This window comes from Rattus rattus, chromosome 4, assembly GCF_011064425.1.
Source record: "Rattus rattus isolate New Zealand chromosome 4, Rrattus_CSIRO_v1, whole genome shotgun sequence".
NCBI lineage: Eukaryota > Metazoa > Chordata > Mammalia > Rodentia > Muridae > Rattus > Rattus rattus.
The window spans coordinates 16,632,534-16,652,960 of record NC_046157.1 but is presented as its reverse complement, the minus strand read 5'-3'; the positions used below and the strand labels follow the sequence as shown (position 1 = coordinate 16,652,960).

At 37.9% G+C, this 20,427-nt stretch overlaps 1 protein-coding gene across 1 annotated transcript in view; it reads right to left on the bottom strand.

Annotated features, from left to right (window-relative positions):
• Dlg1 (discs large MAGUK scaffold protein 1) overlaps positions 1-20,427 on the bottom strand; it is a 188,382-nt gene that overhangs the window by 59,155 nt on the left and 108,800 nt on the right. The window contains 6 exon segments of the mRNA XM_032900076.1: positions 1,626-1,746; positions 10,522-10,666; positions 13,641-13,777; positions 15,309-15,478; positions 17,195-17,319; positions 19,582-19,632. Of these exon segments, the coding sequence (XP_032755967.1) occupies positions 1,626-1,746; positions 10,522-10,666; positions 13,641-13,777; positions 15,309-15,478; positions 17,195-17,319; positions 19,582-19,632 (749 nt within the window).

Sequence of the window (20,427 nt, the reverse complement as noted above, 5' to 3'; positions counted from 1 at the left end):
TTAGTTAAATTTTAAAAATTACATTTATTCATTAATTATGGTCTGTGTTGGCGGGGGAGGGGAGTTATACACAAAGGCAGTCAAGGAAAAACTGGCTCTCTCCTACCATGCTGGTTCCAGGAACTGAACTCAGGTTGTCAGGCTTGATGGCAGCTCCCATCACCTGCTAAGTCAATGTACTAGCACCAAGACTTAAATTCTTTATATTGTAAGCACATACATCTATCTGATTAGTATGGAGCCCTGATCTTTAATTTTTTTTTAAGAGTTACTTATCTTCACTTCATATGTGCTTTGCCTACACGTATGTCTGTGTACCATGTGCACGGAGTGCTGGAGGAGGATTCCCTTAAACTGGAGTTAAATGAACTTGTTAGCCGTAATGTGCTTGCTGGGAATTGAACCCAGTTCTTCCAGAAGAGCAAACAGTACTTTTAACCACTGAGACTTCTTGCCCAGGTCTTTAATAGATGACAAAAATTGTATGTACAGAAAAAAATATTTATCAATAAATGTTTGATGCATATATCTGGGAATCATGTAAAATTTCTGCTGAGAAAGGGGTTGTGAAGAGAAAAAGCTTAGGAACTAAGTCTGGTGTTTATAGTCCTAATAAGAAAAGTCACGGGGGTTGGGGATTTAGCTCAGTGGTAGAGCTTGCCTGGAAGCGCCAAGGCCGTGGGTTAGGTCCCCAGCTCGGAAAAAAAAAACAAAAAAAAAAAAAAAAAAAGAAGGTTTAAAAACCACTTTTAAAAAAAAAAAAAAAAAAAAAAAAAAAAGTCAATCTAAAAGGAGAGTTGGGGGTTGGGGATTTAGCTCAGTGGTAGAGCGCTTGCCTAGCAAGCGAAAGGCCCTGGGTTCGGTCCCCAGCTCCGAAAAAAAGAAAAAAAAAAAAACAGAAAGAAAGAAAAGAAAAGTCACAGTTAAACACAAAAGTTCAAAGCCAACAATAATGAAAGTAATAAAAATATAACAGATATCACTGAGGACACATGTAACACTAAATGCTACAGTTAATATAAAATACTTGTAAAAGTTACAAAGAACTTATTATATACAGTGTCTCATTACTACTATCAATAATGTAAAATACAGCTAAAATATTTCTACCTTATCAGAATCCTATAGCACTCCTTACACACAGAGTCTAGTGTGGTTACTATTGTTAGATAAAAGCAAACTTTTGGTGTCAGAGTTTCAATAATATATATCAAGCAAAAAAAAAAAATCACTTGCTGATTTCTGGATTTCTAAACACAAACTAAAAGCTTGCTAGAATATTCTATGCCATGTATTGAAACAATATACAAAGTTAGCTTAGTGGATGGACCAGTGTTAATTTTTAGTTTAGCTTTATGTAAACTAGTTCCCCCACCCCCTTTTTTCTTCCTGGCAGGGTTCTGTCTGTAACCTGGACTTGCCTTGAGCTCACACCTTCCCACTTCACCCTTGTCAGGGCTGGGACTACAGGCGCACGCTAGCACACCAAACTACTGAAACTAATTTTGGCATGATGACTTACCTCACCTCAAGAGGGTAAAAAGCAGTATTTTAGAAAAGAGTAGAAATTACTTAATATTAGCCCTAAAAGGCCTGGCTCTCTATATGAAGATGAAGTTCCTTACCTAGTGATCTCATCATCTCCAAGCACTGCTTTAGAAATGGGTGAGTATCTGGCTGGTGACGCTGGAGTCTGGCCCAAGTATGAAGACGGGCTAACATGGTTGTCAACAGACTGAGAAGAAGCTTCAAAATAAATTGAGAAAAAATATCAAAGGTGAACAACATAACTTAATACCACACTGTGAACTTTAAAGCCAAGGTAAATTCATTTTTGCTGCTTAGCATAACAGAATTTAATAAATTCTGTCATCTAGGATCGATGTGCGAGCTCAGTTTTCAGGTAAACACTGGTTTTAACATTCAGATCAATGAAGCTAATTTATTTCACTTGTACTCTTTCGAGAAAATACAACCACAAAGGAATTTCATGTAAGCTGATTTGCAAAATTAAATACAGGAAAGGTCAAAGATTGTCACAGAAAGAACTAAAATACGATGTCTAATAATAAAAAAATTTTAATAATAATAATTACTTTTATGTGTATAGCTGTTAGCCTGCATATATGTTTGTGCACCTTGTGCAGGCCTATTGACCGTGGAGGTCAGGAGAAGGGGTCAGGTCCTCCAGGACTGGAGGGACAGTTTCTGAGCTGCCAGTGCTGTTAACCACTGAGTCATCTCTCCAGTCTAGTCAATTTTGCTAGGAAGTCATTTGGAGACTTAAAACAAGAAAAGAAAAGAAAAAGAAAAAGAGAGTACACAGATTCATAATTTATCATGAATGGAGACCAGAGGTCTAAAAATATTTAAGAAAAGCCTTATATCATTTCATAACTGTCATCCTAATCTGTGCCTATTTTTAATATTCCCACAAACAGTAGAAATCTGGTAAAAAGAAAATAACTTAAAAAGTAAAAATTATGTTTCACTCCTATAGCAGTATCATATGCACACAGTTCTCTTGAAAACCTGTAGTTCAGAGGTAACTGCAGCGCTCCTGACCACACTTTACAAATACCCAGGAAGGAAACATTTTAGGTGGAGGCCCATGGGAAATACACAGACATGTGCAGAGGTCATTAGTTCAAACAACTATGGTGGCTGTGAAGCCAACTTTAAATGAAGAAATGAAGGGATCTGATAAAGGACAACTGAAAATGAACTGTAAAGTAAAAGGAGAAAATGCATATTCTACTAAAAAGGAAGCGGCGTCTCTATCACATACAAAAGGAAGCGTGTTTGATGTGTCCTGGCAGGACAATCTAGGGCTGGTAGTGCACAGACCCCAGCAGCAATAAGTCATAACTAGTTCCTAACTAAGCAAATCGTTTATATTTGTATCAAAACACTAACTACTAACAGTTCTCCGTTTTAAAGCCCAAAGTCTTTCCTGGGTGATATATATGTTGATTGATTTTTGACCCTTAAAGGTTTTATTTTTCATGTTTGTACGGAACAAAAATCTCAACTAAGAGTAACAACAGAACAAATGAACATAAAATTCTAATAAATGCCAAAATTCCCCTGACAGATGAAAACTGCTCTGTTGTGCAGTAGATCCTTAACCTACGTCAGTCTCTCTGACAGCAAGGGCTAAAAATTTATGTTCCTATCGATTAAGCCAAAGTTTGATTGTATAAAACATTGCTACCTCTTATACCTGAAAATCTTGTTTAAGAAGATCCCACAGAGAAATGACTGAACAAAGGAACCCAATTTATTATAAAATATCAACCATCAAAACCCATGGCCTAAGACCTGCCAGGTTTGCACAGGAAGAAGCAGACCGTGAAGTGAGAGTGAGAAGACACTAGGGCTCGCCCCTGAGTAGAACAGAAAGAGTCTGCACCGGAAGGGAGAGGGCAGAAGCGCACGGCCATTTCAGGGTCAGAACTGTAGACAGGATGATGAGCCTGCTCGTTAGCAGCAAGCACAGCTTCACTCCTGCAGACTGTGTTTCAGTTATCTCTATTCTGATTGCCTTATCTAAGGTAGAAATATTGATTGCGCCTCCTCAATTAGTGCACTTCCATAACCATCACTTCTTGTTCCCTTCCATATTCTTGTCAAAATTTTTTTCTATGTAGCAATCAACTGTTTCCTAACTTTGACATCTGTTCACTTACACACTCCCTCTTCCAGAAAATCCCTCGCCCCTAATCTTTGACAATCACCTCTTAAATCACATGTGATCTAATTCGCTTTTCTGCAGAAGTAACAAATGACTATATGGATGCTCTCATATTTGCCGTTACTAAAAGTAACTGAATCCTAAACTAAAATCTTCCCAACAACAACGAAAATTCCAAATATATACAGATGAAGTCATTGATAAATTACAGTATCGATGTAGTTTATCATGTTAACAGAAAAAAAAAATAGTCTGTAAATAAAATATTTATGCAGTTTTAAAACTTAAAAACAAACCATAAATCAGAAGTAAAAATTAGCTTATTAATCTGACAATGTGAATATGCAAAAGTCCTGGTAATATGCTGTTTTCCTAGAGTTGAGACTGTGGCAGTGAAATGCATCATCTTTTCATTTTAAACTTTAATTATGTGTATGGGTGCTTTGCCTGCATGTATGTGTGGGCACAGTGTATGTGCCTGATCCCTTAGAGGCCAGAAGGTGTCATATCCTCTGGAATTGGAGTCACAGATGGCTGCCGGCTGTGTGTGAGCTGGGAATTGCACCTGGGTCCCTGAAGAAGTAGTCAGTGCTCTTAACTGCTGAGCCATCTGTCTAGTTCCTGACATCTCTTTTTAACAGTGACCCAGAAGTTCTATCAGTCAGCAAACAAAGGAAACAACTGTTTTAGAACAAGGAAAAAGGGGTTGGGGATTTAGCTCAGTGGTAGAGCGCTTGCCTAGCAAGCGCAAGGCCCTGGGTTCGGTCCCCAGCTCCGAAAAAAAAAAAAAAAAAGAACAAGGAAAAAAACCCCTGAATTTTATATACAAATCACATCGTTGAATAAACCGGCCTTTACAAGACAATCTAAGGTACTTTTAATGAGCTTAGCAATACAGATTATACAATCAAAATAAAGAAGTTAATCATGTTTTTGTGAGTGAAAACTAGAAGCATTTAAAAAGCAGTATCATTTATAATAGTCTTAAGTATTGGTTATCAAGTATTTTGGACTAAATGTAACAAAAACAATTATAAAATCTCTATTATACTACAAAATACTGTGCAGATAAATTTTAAAAGTATCTATGTAATTAAGACAAAGCTATCATTTATGGACTGGGTGAAAGTCAATTTTCAGCTGTTGCAGAACAGCACAGTACCTTTCTATTCTCTTCATTCTTGGTTATTCCAGCCACAGTCTTACTCTACAGCCAGGCTAGCTATGAATTTGAAATCTTCCTATCTCAACCTCCTAAGTGCTGAGATCACAGGAGCAAGATTATCAAGCTTAGCTTTTTTTTTTATCTTTGTGTGGTGCATGCATATTTTTTTTTTTTTTTTGGGTTCTTTTTTTTCGGAGCTGGGGACCGAACCCAGGGCCTTGCGCTTCCTAGGCAAGCGCTCTACCACTGAGCTAAATCCCCAACCCCGCATGCACATGTTTTAAACCTGCATATGTGGGCATGACTGTGTGATTGTGTGTGCATATAGAGGCTAGGAGACTGATACTGAGTCTTCCTCCACTTCACCACACCTCACTGAACCTAGAGGTGGCCAGCATGGTGACTGGCTAGCCCTCCTGTTTTGGCTTCCCCAGCACTGAGACTGCAGACACTGCTGCTGAGCTGGCTCTGACATGGCGCTCATAGTTGGATTTAGTACCGTATGCTTTTGTAACAAACACTTTTGCACTGAGCCATCTCCACAGCTCTAAGATTTATTTTTATTCTAAAAACCATCAAGGAACTTCAAAGAAGACTCAATATAATCTTGAAAAATAACAAAGTTGAAACAGAATATAAACAGAAATCAACATGTATTATAAAGTTATGTCAACATAGATAATGTGCTGTTGCCACAAAGATTGGTAAATATGACAATAGTTAGAACTAGAACCATACATATATTCTCCTAGTATATAATAAAATCTCACACACACACACACACACACACACACACACACACACACATGCGCGGCTGGGTAGTGGTAACACATACCCAGCACTTGGGAGGCAGACACAGGTATACTCTGGGAGTTTGAAGTCACCCTGGTCTATAGAGTGAGTTTCAGGACCACTAAGGCTACACAGAGAATTCTCTTGTCTCAGAAAACAAAAACAAACTCACCAACATAATACAGTGCTAAAAATCATAATCTGTTTAAGAAATGGTGTTGGGTCCTGGGATATATGTTTGAAAAAAAAGTTACATATAAAAATTAGATCAAAACACTTAAGGCTTAGAGGTTACAGATAAAATTGTAAAGTTTCTAAAGTCCCTTCATAGGACTGTAGGATTTCAATGAGTTTTGAAATAATGAGTCACATAAAAATGTTTTAGAGATGGCGTGAGCAGCAGCTGGCACAGGCGAGGAGAGCTGTGCTCAGGCTGCCTCCCTGCCTTCCTTTCATGGCAGCCAATAGAAGGCTTTTTGATGCTTACGAGGGCTCGAGTTTGATGTGCAAGATGCACAGATGCTATAGAAATACTGCCTGTACTGCGGCTTGTAGCATGGTGGACGGAGACAGGAACTCTAGCCGTGCATGGAGGCATTAGTATATTGTCATCAGCATGCAATGTTCCAGGAAGGGAAAATAGAATTGAAGAAATTCAGCATAAAACACTGAACACTTAATGACGCAGCTTGGTGTCCAAAACTTAATGTCTTGCCTCCAGTAATCAAACTCTATACTTTAGATGCTGGTGTGAAAATCAGTCTATCTATTGAGATCTTCAAGATAAAAAAGAATGTAAGGTTTTGAAGGGCCATCCAGATTTCATGAGTTTGGTATTCCATCCCAAAGAAAGCTATGAAATCAGAGGTCTATGTGATGAGCTCACATGCAGGGTTTGAGGCTTGAAATAAAAGCAGAAAAGTCATTTCCTCTTCATTTTCCTGGGACAAGAACTGAACACCCTGGATGCTGCTAAGTTGTGGATGTAAAGAATGAAGAGATAAGCTTTATGGTCTGGGCTCCAGAGACTACTCTGTCTCTTCAGTCAGAACAGGCCTACGCTTAAAGCACACCTGCAAAGTTGGTGCTCTTGCAGGCAACTATTAGGTAATTTAGCATCTCACTTTGTCTAGTTATCCTCAAGAGACTAAGCCTGTTCTCATGAAATCAGTGAAATTTTGTTTGCAGCCACCAGTTATCCTGGAAAATGAGATCAGTGACAGATTATCACGTAGGGCACTCAGCCTGGCCTCACTGGCTTTGTAGCTACTGCATCTGGTTGTTCCCATTATGCACAGCTGAAGGCCATCACGAGTGTTGTTTAGGTTGATCAAAATATAATTTTTTCTGTGTTTTTGATCCTATACTTTGTATTTTCAGTAGACATTTTGACCAAGTCCTTATTTTTATACCAAATATACCATAAACTCTAGAAATAACTCAGTTGTCTCTTCTGTTAAGTAAAATAATGAAGGTTCAAAAATAATTGTTCAATTAATTAAAATTTAAAATTTAATTCAATAAAAACTACTGACAGGGAAAGTATAAAACAGAAACTCAGTGAAAACAGTTGTAATTTATTGAATTCATACTACCGACTTCAAACTACTAAACAAAAAACCATACCAACCGAAAAATGCAGGGTTGAGGAGATGGCTCAGTCAATAAAGTGCTGGCCATACAGGTCTGAGGACCTGAGGATCTGAAGTTGGATCCCCACCACACACATAAGGGAAGCACTGTGCGTGTCTGCAACCAAAGCTTTTTGGAGCGAGTGACCAATGAGTCCCTGGAGTTCAGTGACCTGCCAGCCTAGACAAACATGAGTTCCAGACTCAATGAGAACCTTCAAAAGGCAGGGTGCAAGAGTGACAGACACCTGTCATTGACTTCTAGCCTCACACATAAACCTTACATGCACATATGTAGGCGCCCAAACATAAAAATGTAAAACTTAATTTCGTGGCATAAAAGCAATAATCACAAAGGGTACTGAACATAATTAATTACCTAGAAAATACTCTCTGGTTTCTCCTTAGATAATATATAAATCTTTAGCCTTTTCTTATCACCAGGAAAAATAATGAATAAAGAATAGGGTGAAAATAATTACCTAATAATGCAATCCATAGGTATTAATATCCGTAATTAAAGAGTGGTGATTTCAAGGGTTCAAGATGCAAAAAAACCAGACTACAAAGTGTTTCAAGTCCTTCCTTTGCTAACTGGTTATGGCCATACCACCCTAAACTCACCTGATTTCATCAAATTCTTTGTAAACTGTTTAGCACTATCAAGACCACACACACACACACACACACACACACACACACACACACACACACACACACACACACACACACCCCCCCAGCTCTGTAACACAGAAATGTCAACCTTAAGAGAAATGGGGTGCGTAAATTCAAGAGAAATGTATAAACTGAGCATGGTGGCACATGTACATAATGAGAACCGAGAAGGCCAAGGCAGGAGGAGCATGAATTTGAGGTCAGCCTGGGCTACATGGCATAATTTTGTCTGAAACAAATAAATAAATGATGAAAATGGGATAAAATGAGGGCAAAGACAAAAACCACAAGAAAACAGGCAGGCGCAAAAGCATCCACAGCAGCTATATTCCTTACACATCCCAATTGCAAATGACCCGGCTGTGAGAGAAAATGCGCTGTACACGCATGTAACAGAATACTACAGAGCACTACATCAACAGAAATCAAATCACCAAACTGACAACTACACGGACCTCACACACATTTACAGTACGCAACAGCAACAGACTACAGATAGATACAGACATTTAAGAACAAGGAGCAGTTCTAAAATATTTACATATGACGAAGTAACAAATACTACACATAGACATGATCTCTCTAAGAACAAGCAGATTTAATGCTATTTCTTCACTCCTGGCCAAGGGAGCCTCAGGCTTGCCTGGTACTTTTTCCTACTCATTCTCTCACTGAGGATTCTTTCCTCGCCTTAGTTTACTTAATCTCCCAGAAGAGAACTTCCTTATCACTGTACTTTCAAATCTCCAGCTACGTTCTGCATTGAAGGAACGAGAATGAAGAAGGCAGCTATTGGGAAGGAAGGATAAAGAACTGGAAGTACAAAAAAGTATCATTAACAAACCACAGGACCTGAGATGAAAAACCCATTAGGAAAACCAAGCTATAAGGATGCAAAGAAATGAAGTCTGCCTGAAGGTCAAATGAGGTTCAATGCACAGAAAAGTAGTGACTGAACTAATGGTTGTGAATGACTTAAAACTGCTGTGGGCACTGAAGGGATTGCCGATGACTGAAAAGGTCTGTGTGGGAAGTGCTTAGGTACTCAAGCTGAAGGAGAGGGCAGGAGAGAAAGCAAGACATCAAGACAGCAGAGAGCCATGGTTTACATGAGCTAGAGCGCTTTCCTTAACCTCTAAGAACAGCGATGTGAAGCAAAGTGGCAAGGAAGATAGTACAGTATTCATGAAGAAAGCCACCAGGTCTGCACGGAGACCTCAAGACTCATACAAGGAAGAAGCAGTTGAATGCAAGGTCTGGAACGGTCTTGAGGCGGCAAAAACTATGAAAAATAAATACAAATGCTTAAAAAACCCACAAAATGAATTCATGTGTTTCACTACTAAATAAATATAACTTATAAGTATATCCAAAATGTATAATTGCAATTGCCTAAGATGGGGAATAGTAATGAAATATAAAGTTGAGCTAGCCAAGGTGAACTACAATTTTCTTATCATGTCCTATTAGTTCACAGAACCAAGAACAAACAGCGAAGCGTCCATCAATCCTGTACAACAGACATCATTATTACTCACTGCTCTTCAGGGCTAGCGCTTCCACTTAAAAGATGCCAGGCCATTATCAAAAAGGAATTAATTTCATACAAATATTTTTTGTTTAATGCTTTCCTAGGTAATAACCTGGATATTTGTAATGTATATCTCATAAAAATTAGGACATCAACTATCAATTTGTGAAAAGCTGTCCCAAATGTGCACATGGCTGTCCTAAAGAGGCATTATTCAAATTGGGACTGATGCTACAATTGATAAGCTAGATTCTTTAAATTCAAGTAAATATATATGAAGTCCTTATGTAAAGTTTATGCACAAAACCAAGGTCATGCAAGAATTTCAAGCAGTGATATGTTTTCTTTGTTAAAAAGAAGCATAAAGTCAAAGCCTAGTCAATAAGCCCACCAGAAGCATCAGACTTAGTTCCTTCACACACAGAATAAACTACTTGTTTATTTTTGTGCTCAAGCATATAGCATGAGCCTCCATTATCTCAAAAATACCTTTAGTTAATTGTTATTTACAGAAAAGCTTGAGAATCAAGGTGAAAACTATTTTTTTATGATGATTATGACTTAACAGAATAAAAAATTCAGATTAAATTTGTGGTTCTCTTAGAATATTTATGTTTTAAAAAGAATTTATTTTGAATTTGTGTGCTGTGTGCTGTGTGCATGGATGCAAGGGCCTGAGGAACACAGACGCGGGCAGTGAATCACTGCAGCTAGAGTTCCGGTGACTGTGAGCCACCTGAGGGTGAGCTTACAAAAGTTGGCGCCTCTGGAGTAGCAGTGCGCTCTCCAACTGCTGAGCCATCCTCTCAGCCAGCTCTCTCCTTGCAGACAGTCTGTACCACAGACTGGCCTGAAGTTATGTCTGTAGTGCTGGTCCTCATGTCTCCATCTCCCCAACACTGGGTCTATATGTGTAGAGTATTTTTATGATGTTTAATCTTTTTTTAATACACTGTATACTGATAACATTATACAGAGCATATTTGTGAAAATAAAACACATGTAAGCAACCTTAAGCTAACAACACACTTACAATTAGTGATGTCGGGTGGTGCATAGCCATCATTTATATACATACTTGTTGGTTTTGCCACTTTCAAATAAACAAAATCAGATGTATTCTTTAAGGCAGTCACTGCTTCTTCATGAGTAACTTCTTCTAAACAGACACTGTTCACCTACAAGGAAATAACAAGAGATAGTATTTGAAGATGCTTCTACATGCCTTTTGGTTTTTAGAAGGAAACAATTACCCAAATGATATGGGATATGAGAGAGTGATTCATGGAAAACCAAGACGTGCGGGAAATAAGATAATACATCTTTACTGTCTATGATACATGGACATGGAAATTGTTTTTACAGATTCTCATGAAATAGACAATTTTGATTCTAGCTTCCTTCCCCAGCCTCCACTTTCTCTCTCTAATTAAGACTAAATTAAGACATCTAGGGATGCGGTATTGCAGAATTTAATTCTTTTAAGGAGAAACAGTGTTAAAACACAAACTAAAAGTAAACTACTTCTGTCAAGCACTATCCTGTGTGTTGAAATCAGCACAAATGCCATGACTATTGGTTTGTGGGTTATGTTACTTATTTAGTCTTAGATCTGTAACATAAGAGCTGACAAATTACTCTGATAGATACACAAGGAAAGAAGATCTCAGAGTTTTAGACTTGGGCAAAAATTACCTGACATTTATCAAAGAGTCTTTTTTTGCAGTTTAAACAAGGAATTTGTGAGTATGTGCTAACGTAACAGGATGCACAAGGCCAATCTAAATCACCTTCATGACTAGAAGCTAGAGAGAGTAATGAGAAAGGAGAGAGAACTAGTGACAGTGACACGAAGACCAACACCAAGGCAAAGAGAAAAGTGAGGAATGATGAGGTCTGTGAAGTGCCAGGTTAAAGTCAGTAAAATGAAGCTTCGAGTTGGCGAATTTCGCATAGTTGTAAGAATAAAGGCTTTATTAACTTTTTTTGAGACAGGATTAAAAGTCTTGTTGCTTTTGAAAAAAATCAACACAGGTTGTTGGTTTCCTGCTAACAATGCTGGTTCTGGACAAACAATAAAGCATTGTATATGTAAGATTAAAAAATAAAATTGAGGGCTGGAGAGATGACTCTGTGGGTAAAAGACTAGTTACACAACCTCGACAACCTGAGTTAGATCCCTAGACTCAAAAACAAACAAGAAACCACTCCGATGTGGTGATACACATCTGCAATCCCAGCATTCCTAAAGCTGGCGGCCGAAACGGGAGACTCAGTGGGACACCTGCCAGCCAGCCTGGAGTGCACGCAGCACAGCAGCAGAAACTCAGACAGACCCTGCCTCAAGAAGGTGAAGACAAACTTTGGAAGCTGTCCTCAGCCCTCCACACAGTAGTGGTACACAGGTACCTGCACTCCCACACATAGAGAATAAAGAATACATAGGAAAGTGAGAAATCTAATGGAAGGCTGTTTATGCTGGCTGGTGGGTATTTCTGGTGAAACTATCACTTGTAGCTTAGGGAAAGACTGGCAATTATGCTATAAGACAAGAGGCGAGAGTAAAGACACTGTTCCCATTGCCAAGTTGCTAATGTTGGGAGAAAAAAGTTTTACAAGTATCTAGAAAACAATAGGGTAGTAGTCTTAGTAATGTTACCAAGAGAATACCCAATGAGCCCATAAGACCAATGCTTAAGTGGTCAATAAAACCTTTGTACAACAGAGCACACAGCAATTCTTCGTACCATAACTATTTATAGCACACTTCCCAAGTGGAAATGTCATAATTACTACTTACTATACTGCACTATTTTATGTCTTTACAAATGTCTCTGAGCCTTTGCCACTAGGCCTTGATGGTCAAGCACAGTGCTCTGGCCATTACTGCTGTCCTTCTGTCTCCTATCATTACCAGTGTGCTTAGCCTATTCTGTTTAGGACGGGGCACAGATGATGGAGCCCATATTTGTGAACGTGTTAACATATCTGACATGTTGGATTGGCTAGTTTTATGTCAAGTTGGCATAAGCTAGATAGAGTCAACAGAGAGCAGAGAGCATCAATTGAGAAAAACACCTTCCTAAGATCCAGCTGTAAGGCATTTTCTCAATTAGTGATCAATGTGGGAGGGTCCAGCCCATTGTGACATCCCTGGGCTGGTGGTCCTGGGTTCTATAAGAGAGCAGGCTGAACAAGTCAGTAAGCAGCACTCCTCTATGGCCTCTGCATCAGCTTCTGCCTCCTGGTTCCTGCCTTGTGTTCCTTTGGTGATAAACAGCATGTAGAATCCTAAGCTGAATTAACCCTTTGGTCCCCAACTTGCTTTTGGGTCATGGTGTTTCACTGCAGCAACAGAAACCCTAAGACACATGTCTAGCATTCTCTTCCCTTCATAGGACCTTCACCAGCACCTTAACTTTTCCTCAGATTTTATTTTCCTACTGAGGACTAAGTAAGGCCTACTTACTTGAACACTAAATAAACGGTGATACAGGCACCAACTTAAATCTTTCATGAATGGGTTTCAACCCTAGGAATATGGATCCATCACAGTACCACCATATTGAGTGAAAAAAGTATCTGTCAAAAAACTATAGTCCAGCAGCCTCAGAAAAAGTTTCCAAATAAGATATTTATACTTATGCATGTGATTAAACATTTTTATTATTATTTTATATATACTGTGCATGTGTGTGTGGGTCCTGTAAGAAGGATCAATAAGCATTCGCAGCCACTGAGCATCCCTCCAGACCCTGTTTAAACAACATGAGATGAAAAGAGAAAGAGAAACAACACAAAAGTCTTGGTGTTCTTGTTTTGAGCAATGACTTCACTGGTTTTCCTTATGTTATAGATAGCTCAGTTAAAACAAAAGAGGGTCACACATGACCACACACTGCACTGTAAACTAAGACTGTGATTTAACAATAACAAGTCTGTGCATTTCTTTAACCAGGAAAGAGCGATAGGAAGGGAGTTAGGAGAGGAGACAGAGGAAGATGGAGAGGAAGAATCAAGATAAGTGTAGGGCTGTTAGAGGAAACGGTAGTAAGACCAAGAATCACTGCAGTTTGACGAGAGCTGGCTAGAATCCACTCACTCAGACTTCACTGGTTTCAGAATGGCTTTCAGGACAGAACTTATACTCACTGCTAGAAGCTTGTCTCCAATCTGAAGTTTGCCGTCCTTGTGTGCTGCACCTCCTTCAATTATTTTGGTTACATAGATGCTGTTATCCCCAGGAATGTGCTGGTTTCCAACACCTCCAGCAATGCTGAACCCAAGACCTGTTGGAATACATTTGTTCAGATTCTCATCACGACGGTAAATTAAAGCCCAGAGGGAAAAGAATAACAATTAGAAGTGATCCTTCCATCCCACAGAAAATTACTTTAGTTGTCTTTGTTTTAAAACCTTAAGTTTACAGAGACCAGAGAGGGGCCGGTGTGAGGAGCACGGAGATCGCCACTGAGGTGCCCCAGCACCCACACGGCGGCTCAGCCATCTGGGACTCCAGTTCCAGGGCATCGGACGCATTCTTCTTGCCTGGTACTCATGTGGTACACACACATTTCAGCAAGCAAAACACTCATGCACATAAAATCTAAACTATCTTTAAAACCTTAGATTTTTTTATATAAATGCATTCTTTTATAGTGAGATACTCCCTTTTCTTTGGATTTCTTCTTAAAGTCTTCTGTAAATGGATTTGAAAATCAGCAGAAACATAAAATCATGCTTTACGTCTACTCCCATCATTTACTAATACTTTAATATTTTCATAAGACTGAAAAGGAATAAAAATTGTGTTTATCCTAGGTAGAACATCAGGCTTTAAAATGTGGATACTTTCCCCTAATAGTCTTGAAGTGACAGTTTAAAATAAAATAACAATTTCTGCTGTTCTGAAATCCTGTTTCATTTCCAAATTCTCTGCTTTTTTTTTTTTTTGGGTGGAATCCTCCTTCCTCCAGGAAGTCAAGTACTAACTAGAATTAATATTTCTACTTATCCCATCAGTGTTTTCAAATTCAGAAATCAACTTCCCAGTCCTCACTAGAGGTAAGTGCCATGACACACACTATACTATCCTTTTTTAAATCTGACCTACACTCTATTAGAGTACTTTGTAGATAATCAAAAGTTGGTATAAACATTACGTATGATGTCAAGAGACAAGTGTTTAATAATAAAAGTCCTTAACAACAACAGCAACAACAGAAAAACCCAACTTAGCAGCAAAAAAAAAAAAAAAAAAAAAAAAGTCCTTAACAAAATGACATTAAAATGGTTACAAACAAATAAGTAAGATTAAAAAAATTTTAAAGTAAGTAGAGATTCTGTTCCCTATTGTTTAAAAGTATTAAGGACAGGTTCCCAAACACCAAGAGAGCCTGTCTCCAAAGGGAGATGAAAAGTGACTGAGGAACACACTCCCAAGTGCATGCGTGGGTGTGCATACGGCACGCACACAAACACTACACACACACAACATCACACAGAATATACTCTTCTTCAATGTATACACACAACAGGTTATAAAATGGGAATTCCTATCAGACTGCAGGAATACAGCCACTGCAACTGTACTGGAGACCGAGAGCAGTGTGAACAGCATGCTATGAACCAACCCAGAAGACAATGGCATGACAATCTTAGAGTAGAGCAATGTTTCACTAATATTTCTTTCTTTTTTTTTTTTTTTTTTTTTTCTCTTTTCAGAGCTGGAGACTGAACCCAGGGCCTTGTGCTTGCTAGGCAAGCGCTCTACCACTGAGCTAAATCCCCAACCCCTCACTCATATTTCTTAATATGTACCTTTAGGGCCTTTAATAAGTTTTATTTCCATGATTTTTTCTGAGGCTGGCTTCCGCCTTTTCACATATAATCGCACTATCGATCCAGCTTCTTTCAATGCTTCAACTGCTTTGCTGTGGGTTACATCACGAACATCTGCTTCATTTACTCTCAGTATACAGTCATTTACCCTGATAGAAATGGAAAATATTAAGATATTAAGTACCAATTTTTCATTTTGATAAAAATTATTTATTCAAGAAAGTATAAATGAAGAAGTACACGTTAAATTCCAACATATAAGTTTCTCAAAAAACAGCAAAAGAAAAAAATGAAAATAGATTATTTTAAAATATTAGTATATTTCTTATGTACAGATAATGATATGTGATAACATTAGCAAACATTTTACACTAACCACATGCTAGGTACTTCCTTGTATTTTAATCCTTAAAACAACTTGTACCAAGTTTTTTTTTTTAAACTTAGACATGGAGAAAATGAGACATAGTAAATTTTAATACAGTGCTCTCAAGGCTATAAATAAGTGACAGAACTCTATTTAAGAATAAAAAAAATGGGGGCTGGAGAGATGGCTCAGTGGTTAAGAGCACTGACTGCTCTTCCTAAGAATCTGAGTTCAATTCCCAGCAACCACATGGTGGCTCACAGCCATCTGTAATGGGATTTGATGCTCTCTTCTGGTGTGCATGAAGACAGCTATAGTGTACTCATACATTAAAAATAAATCTTAAAAAAAAAAAAAGAATAAGAAAAATGAAGCTCAAGAACACTTAAGGTCAGTTAAGCTAGTTAGGTAAGAAGATAGTGTCAAAACTAATTAATTGAATTAATTTAATTAAGATGAAATTTTTGTTTTGTTCAAACTTCAGGTGTAGAACTAAAAAATTACTTCTTGAAATGTACATGAACTTAAAGATCATTTAATTCAGAGTTCTTTTATGTAAATAACAGAATTATTATTATTATTGACATGTTAAGTAAAAAAAAATAAAAATGTTTTGTTCCTATTCTTAACATTTTCAGCTTAGCTCTGGTCTTGGCTCTGACTGTCTGGTACTCCATTAGAAAAGAATGGTGGTCATTTCAAATTAGCAGAAAGAGAACAAAACACATTTAAGATACTAAAACTTGTCCTGACGAGTGTCTAATCTAGTTAATTTCGTAAAGGTATCTCATACCCAAAGGAATGACGAGTACTTTGACTGTGTTCTTCAGTTAAACAGGAACCATATTAATTTTCACATAGGTTGCACAAACAAAAAGGCAGTAACGTAAGAAAGACTAGGAAGAAAAGGCATGGATGGTCAAATTCCTAACTGTTACGGCAAATCTCACTAGTATACTATCTGCCATACCAGGGAGAAGTTCAGTTTAAAATCTAAAGAGCCATAAAGTACTAAGAACCTTCACATAAAATGCTGATTTAATAGCTCATAAGATTATAAAATCCTTAGTTCCAACATGTCATTCTGTAATTACATATAAATACAAACGTAGACAACCAAAGAGACAGGAAAATGCCAGAATTTATGGTCCAAGGAAATAACAGTTTTGTGAAAGACAGTTTTCAAAATAGAACACTATATAAAGCCTATGTAAGTTTGCTTCCCAAAACAGAAAATAAAAGTTTTGTGACTTTATTTGTAAACACCAAAGACATGACATCTATAAAACTGGTTACAGACATTTAAGCTATCAGAATGCATTATTCAGAGTATTATAATACCTAAGATAAAACTAAATTCCTTAAAGACAGAAACAATACAAAGAGCAAAATTATCTGAGAGTTGGTCACTTCACTGTAGCCTAGCATCCGCCTCTTGTCTCCTTTACGTGTCAGTGCTGTCTTTTGTCAACGTCACACTGTTACGTTTAAGACATACCGCAATCTTCCATCCTGGGCAGCTGCTCCTCCTGTGATAATTTTGGTGATGAAAATACTTGAGTCATCTCCAATGTGTGGGTTGTCTGTACCTCCTGCAATGCTGAAACCAAGGCCTGAATTTCCCTAAGGATAGAGAGGAAAATTCCAGAATGTAAGATCTAAGCATTTAGCCTCTAGAACCCATACTGAGATAGGAACAACACCACACAAAGGAAATGAACAGGTAAGAGAAAGATTCTACACCAAATACACATGCTCTTCCTAAGGAGAGATGCCCTCAGAGGTATTTATTATTGCTTAGTGGGTGAGGCTGAAAAAAAAAATGTACCGAGTTCTTCAGAGGCCTAGCTCTTAGTTCTTTCCTTACAATTATTGTAATTTGTTAATTACTCTACCCACAGAGGTGACACTACAAATTTCCTTTAAAATGTATCTCATTCATGTTTGATAGAGCAAACCTCTCCCAAGAGACAAAGTGTGTGGTCTTTTGCTTAATCAACTAGTGTGTTAGAGAAACTGTAGCCCAGAGCACCTCAACCCCGAAGTAATCCTGGCCTTGGCCTCCTGAACCTGGGAAACAGGTGCCATTATGCCTCCTTTCTGAACAGGACAAACATTTTCACTTCTTTAAAAAGGGGCGAGGGCAGTGCTTTCTTCCGACCACTTAGCCAGGTGCTGACTTAAAAACAACCCAACTGGAGCCGACAAGTAACAGCAGCATCAAACTCTGAGATGTTTAACTAATATACCTGATCACCAAATGGTGTGTCTTAGTTCTACAGGTCAACCTGACGATTTATGTCAGTGGCTCTGCTGGTGGCAAGTGAGCTCTAACAACCGCCACCTACTTCTGTGCTTATTTTATTAACAGGAAGACTGAACTTCTAATATTTGCACACAAAAGAGGCTTTACTGCTTTTAAGTCTATAAAGAGAAATATTACTTTGAGCTAAGAAAAGATACTTAGGAATGTTTATTTTCTGCATGTAGCTTCCCACCAACTCAAATAAGTGGGTATAGCTGATTTATTACTAACTATTCATACTCAGTAACTTAAAAATCCAATTTCCCACTATTTGTCCCAAATCCCAATATAATTAATTTTTTTTAAAGGTTAAATTCTTTAAAGAATTAGTAGAACTTCAACATGAATAAAAGATTGTGGAAAGCTGCCAAGAAATTTAAGTATTCAAGTTTTCCAAGCAGTGGAAAATAAACAGTCCACAGACTGAATGTAAGAAACTTAGACGGCACTGGGCGAGGATTAAGGGAGTGAGTCCATCAGCAGCGATGTCTTACGATGCCCATGAAAACATACGCCAGACCGACACTGAGCACGCTTGAATGTCACTGAGGAACCTGCTAGCCTGAGTGGGTGACAGGAAGTTAGCAGTTGACGATGAAGGTTACTACATGTGGGAAGACCCTTCAGTCCTACTCATTTTACTGGGCATCTGCTCTGGCTTCAAACTCAACAAAATACAATTATCTAGGATTTTAGTTCTTAAAATGTAGATATTCTGGTACTTAGAAAAGTTGCTTTTGTAGAACATTTAATCATTTAATTCCCTGGAAGTGCTTGCCAGACAAAGGCAATGTTTCTAAAATAGACAGATGGACAGACAGACACACACACTTTCATTCACCTATACTAATGTGTGTGTGTGTGTGTGTGTGTGTGTGTGTGTGTGTGTGTGTGTATGTATGTATGTATGTATGTGAATTTGAGACAATCTTATGGAGTTCAAGCTGCCTTGAATTCACCACTGAACTTCTGATCCTCCTGCCACCTCTTAGGCGCTGGGACTACAAGTCTGCCACAACCCAGATAGCATGCTACTTTTTTAGAAAAATTAAAAAGAGAATTTCAACAAATTATAATAGTTTAGAGTACCATAAAGAGATAACTATATGGAGGGGGTTGGGGATTTAGCTCAGTGGTAGAGCGCTTGCCTTGTAAGCTCAAGGCCCTGGGTTCGGTCCTCAGCTCCAAAAAAGAGAAAAAAGAAAAAGAAAAAGAAAAAAAAAAGAGAGATAACTATATGGAATGCTGTTTCCTGGAGGGAAAAACGAAAACACCTTAAAAACTAAGGAGTAAGAAACATGGACTTCAGGTAAACAAATACACGGTAACAAAGGCAGATGTAACAATAATGTAACTGGAATTCTCTGTATCACCCTATGCTTCTTCTGTAAACCTACAAAAATTTAAAAGATATGGAAGAAAAAAAAAGTTTTAAAAATGCCATGGCTAATTTTATGACCTGTGAACTTAAAAAAGAAAACATTTCATTTTTCTGGTTTTAAAAGACATTTCATCCTTGGATTCCATGATTGAACAAATATTTAAAAGTTCAAACAACAGATTAAGATAATAGATTTTACCCTTTCAAGTGTGATTTCCTCATATTCATAATCTGCATCAGTACCATTAACCTGGAAAGAAAAAAAATAGCTCAGAAACTCAGAATGACAATTCTGAAATGTCAAGATAATTCTACATGATTTATTAATGAAAACCTGTTAAACATGATGATTCAAACACAGCTCTAGTTTAGTGACTTTAGACAAGATTTATAGGCATGGAAGAGTACAGATGTGACTATGCTATAGTATTACATCACGACTTTCAAATACAGGAGGCGTGCACTTAGCTTTTACTAGTTTGAGCGTTGGTTTTTAATGATTGCTGTGTATAGATGTCTTGCTATACTTATGTCTATGAACCACATACACCCAACTGTCCCAGGAGGCCAGAGGAGAGAGTGAGTACACTGGATCTCGGTCATGGTAAGCTGACAAATGGGTGCTGGGAACTGAACCTAGATCCTATGTATGCTCTTGACTGATAACCAATCCCTTATAGCCCCCATCTTTCTTGTCTTGATCCACATAGCCAATCAGCTCTTTCTAATTTAAACATTTTAACTTCTGAAAAACTATCACTTCTTCATTCTCATTGTTATTACTTTGATTCAGGCCTTGTCTAAACTTCTTCTGGAACACTGCAAATGAATGTCATCTAGTCAATCAAACCTAGATTAATGTTATCCACTTTTATATTTTAGTCAGACTAGTCTTTTAAAAGTCCAGGATGTTCAAAGCTTTCAGAAATTCTCCTTGCCTAAAACTTAAAGTCTGTGGCTTTAAAACCAAGGTTCTGTATGAACTAACCCCCCACTTACTGCTTGCTCCCATCTGAGACACAGCAAACGTGTTCAGTTTATTCTC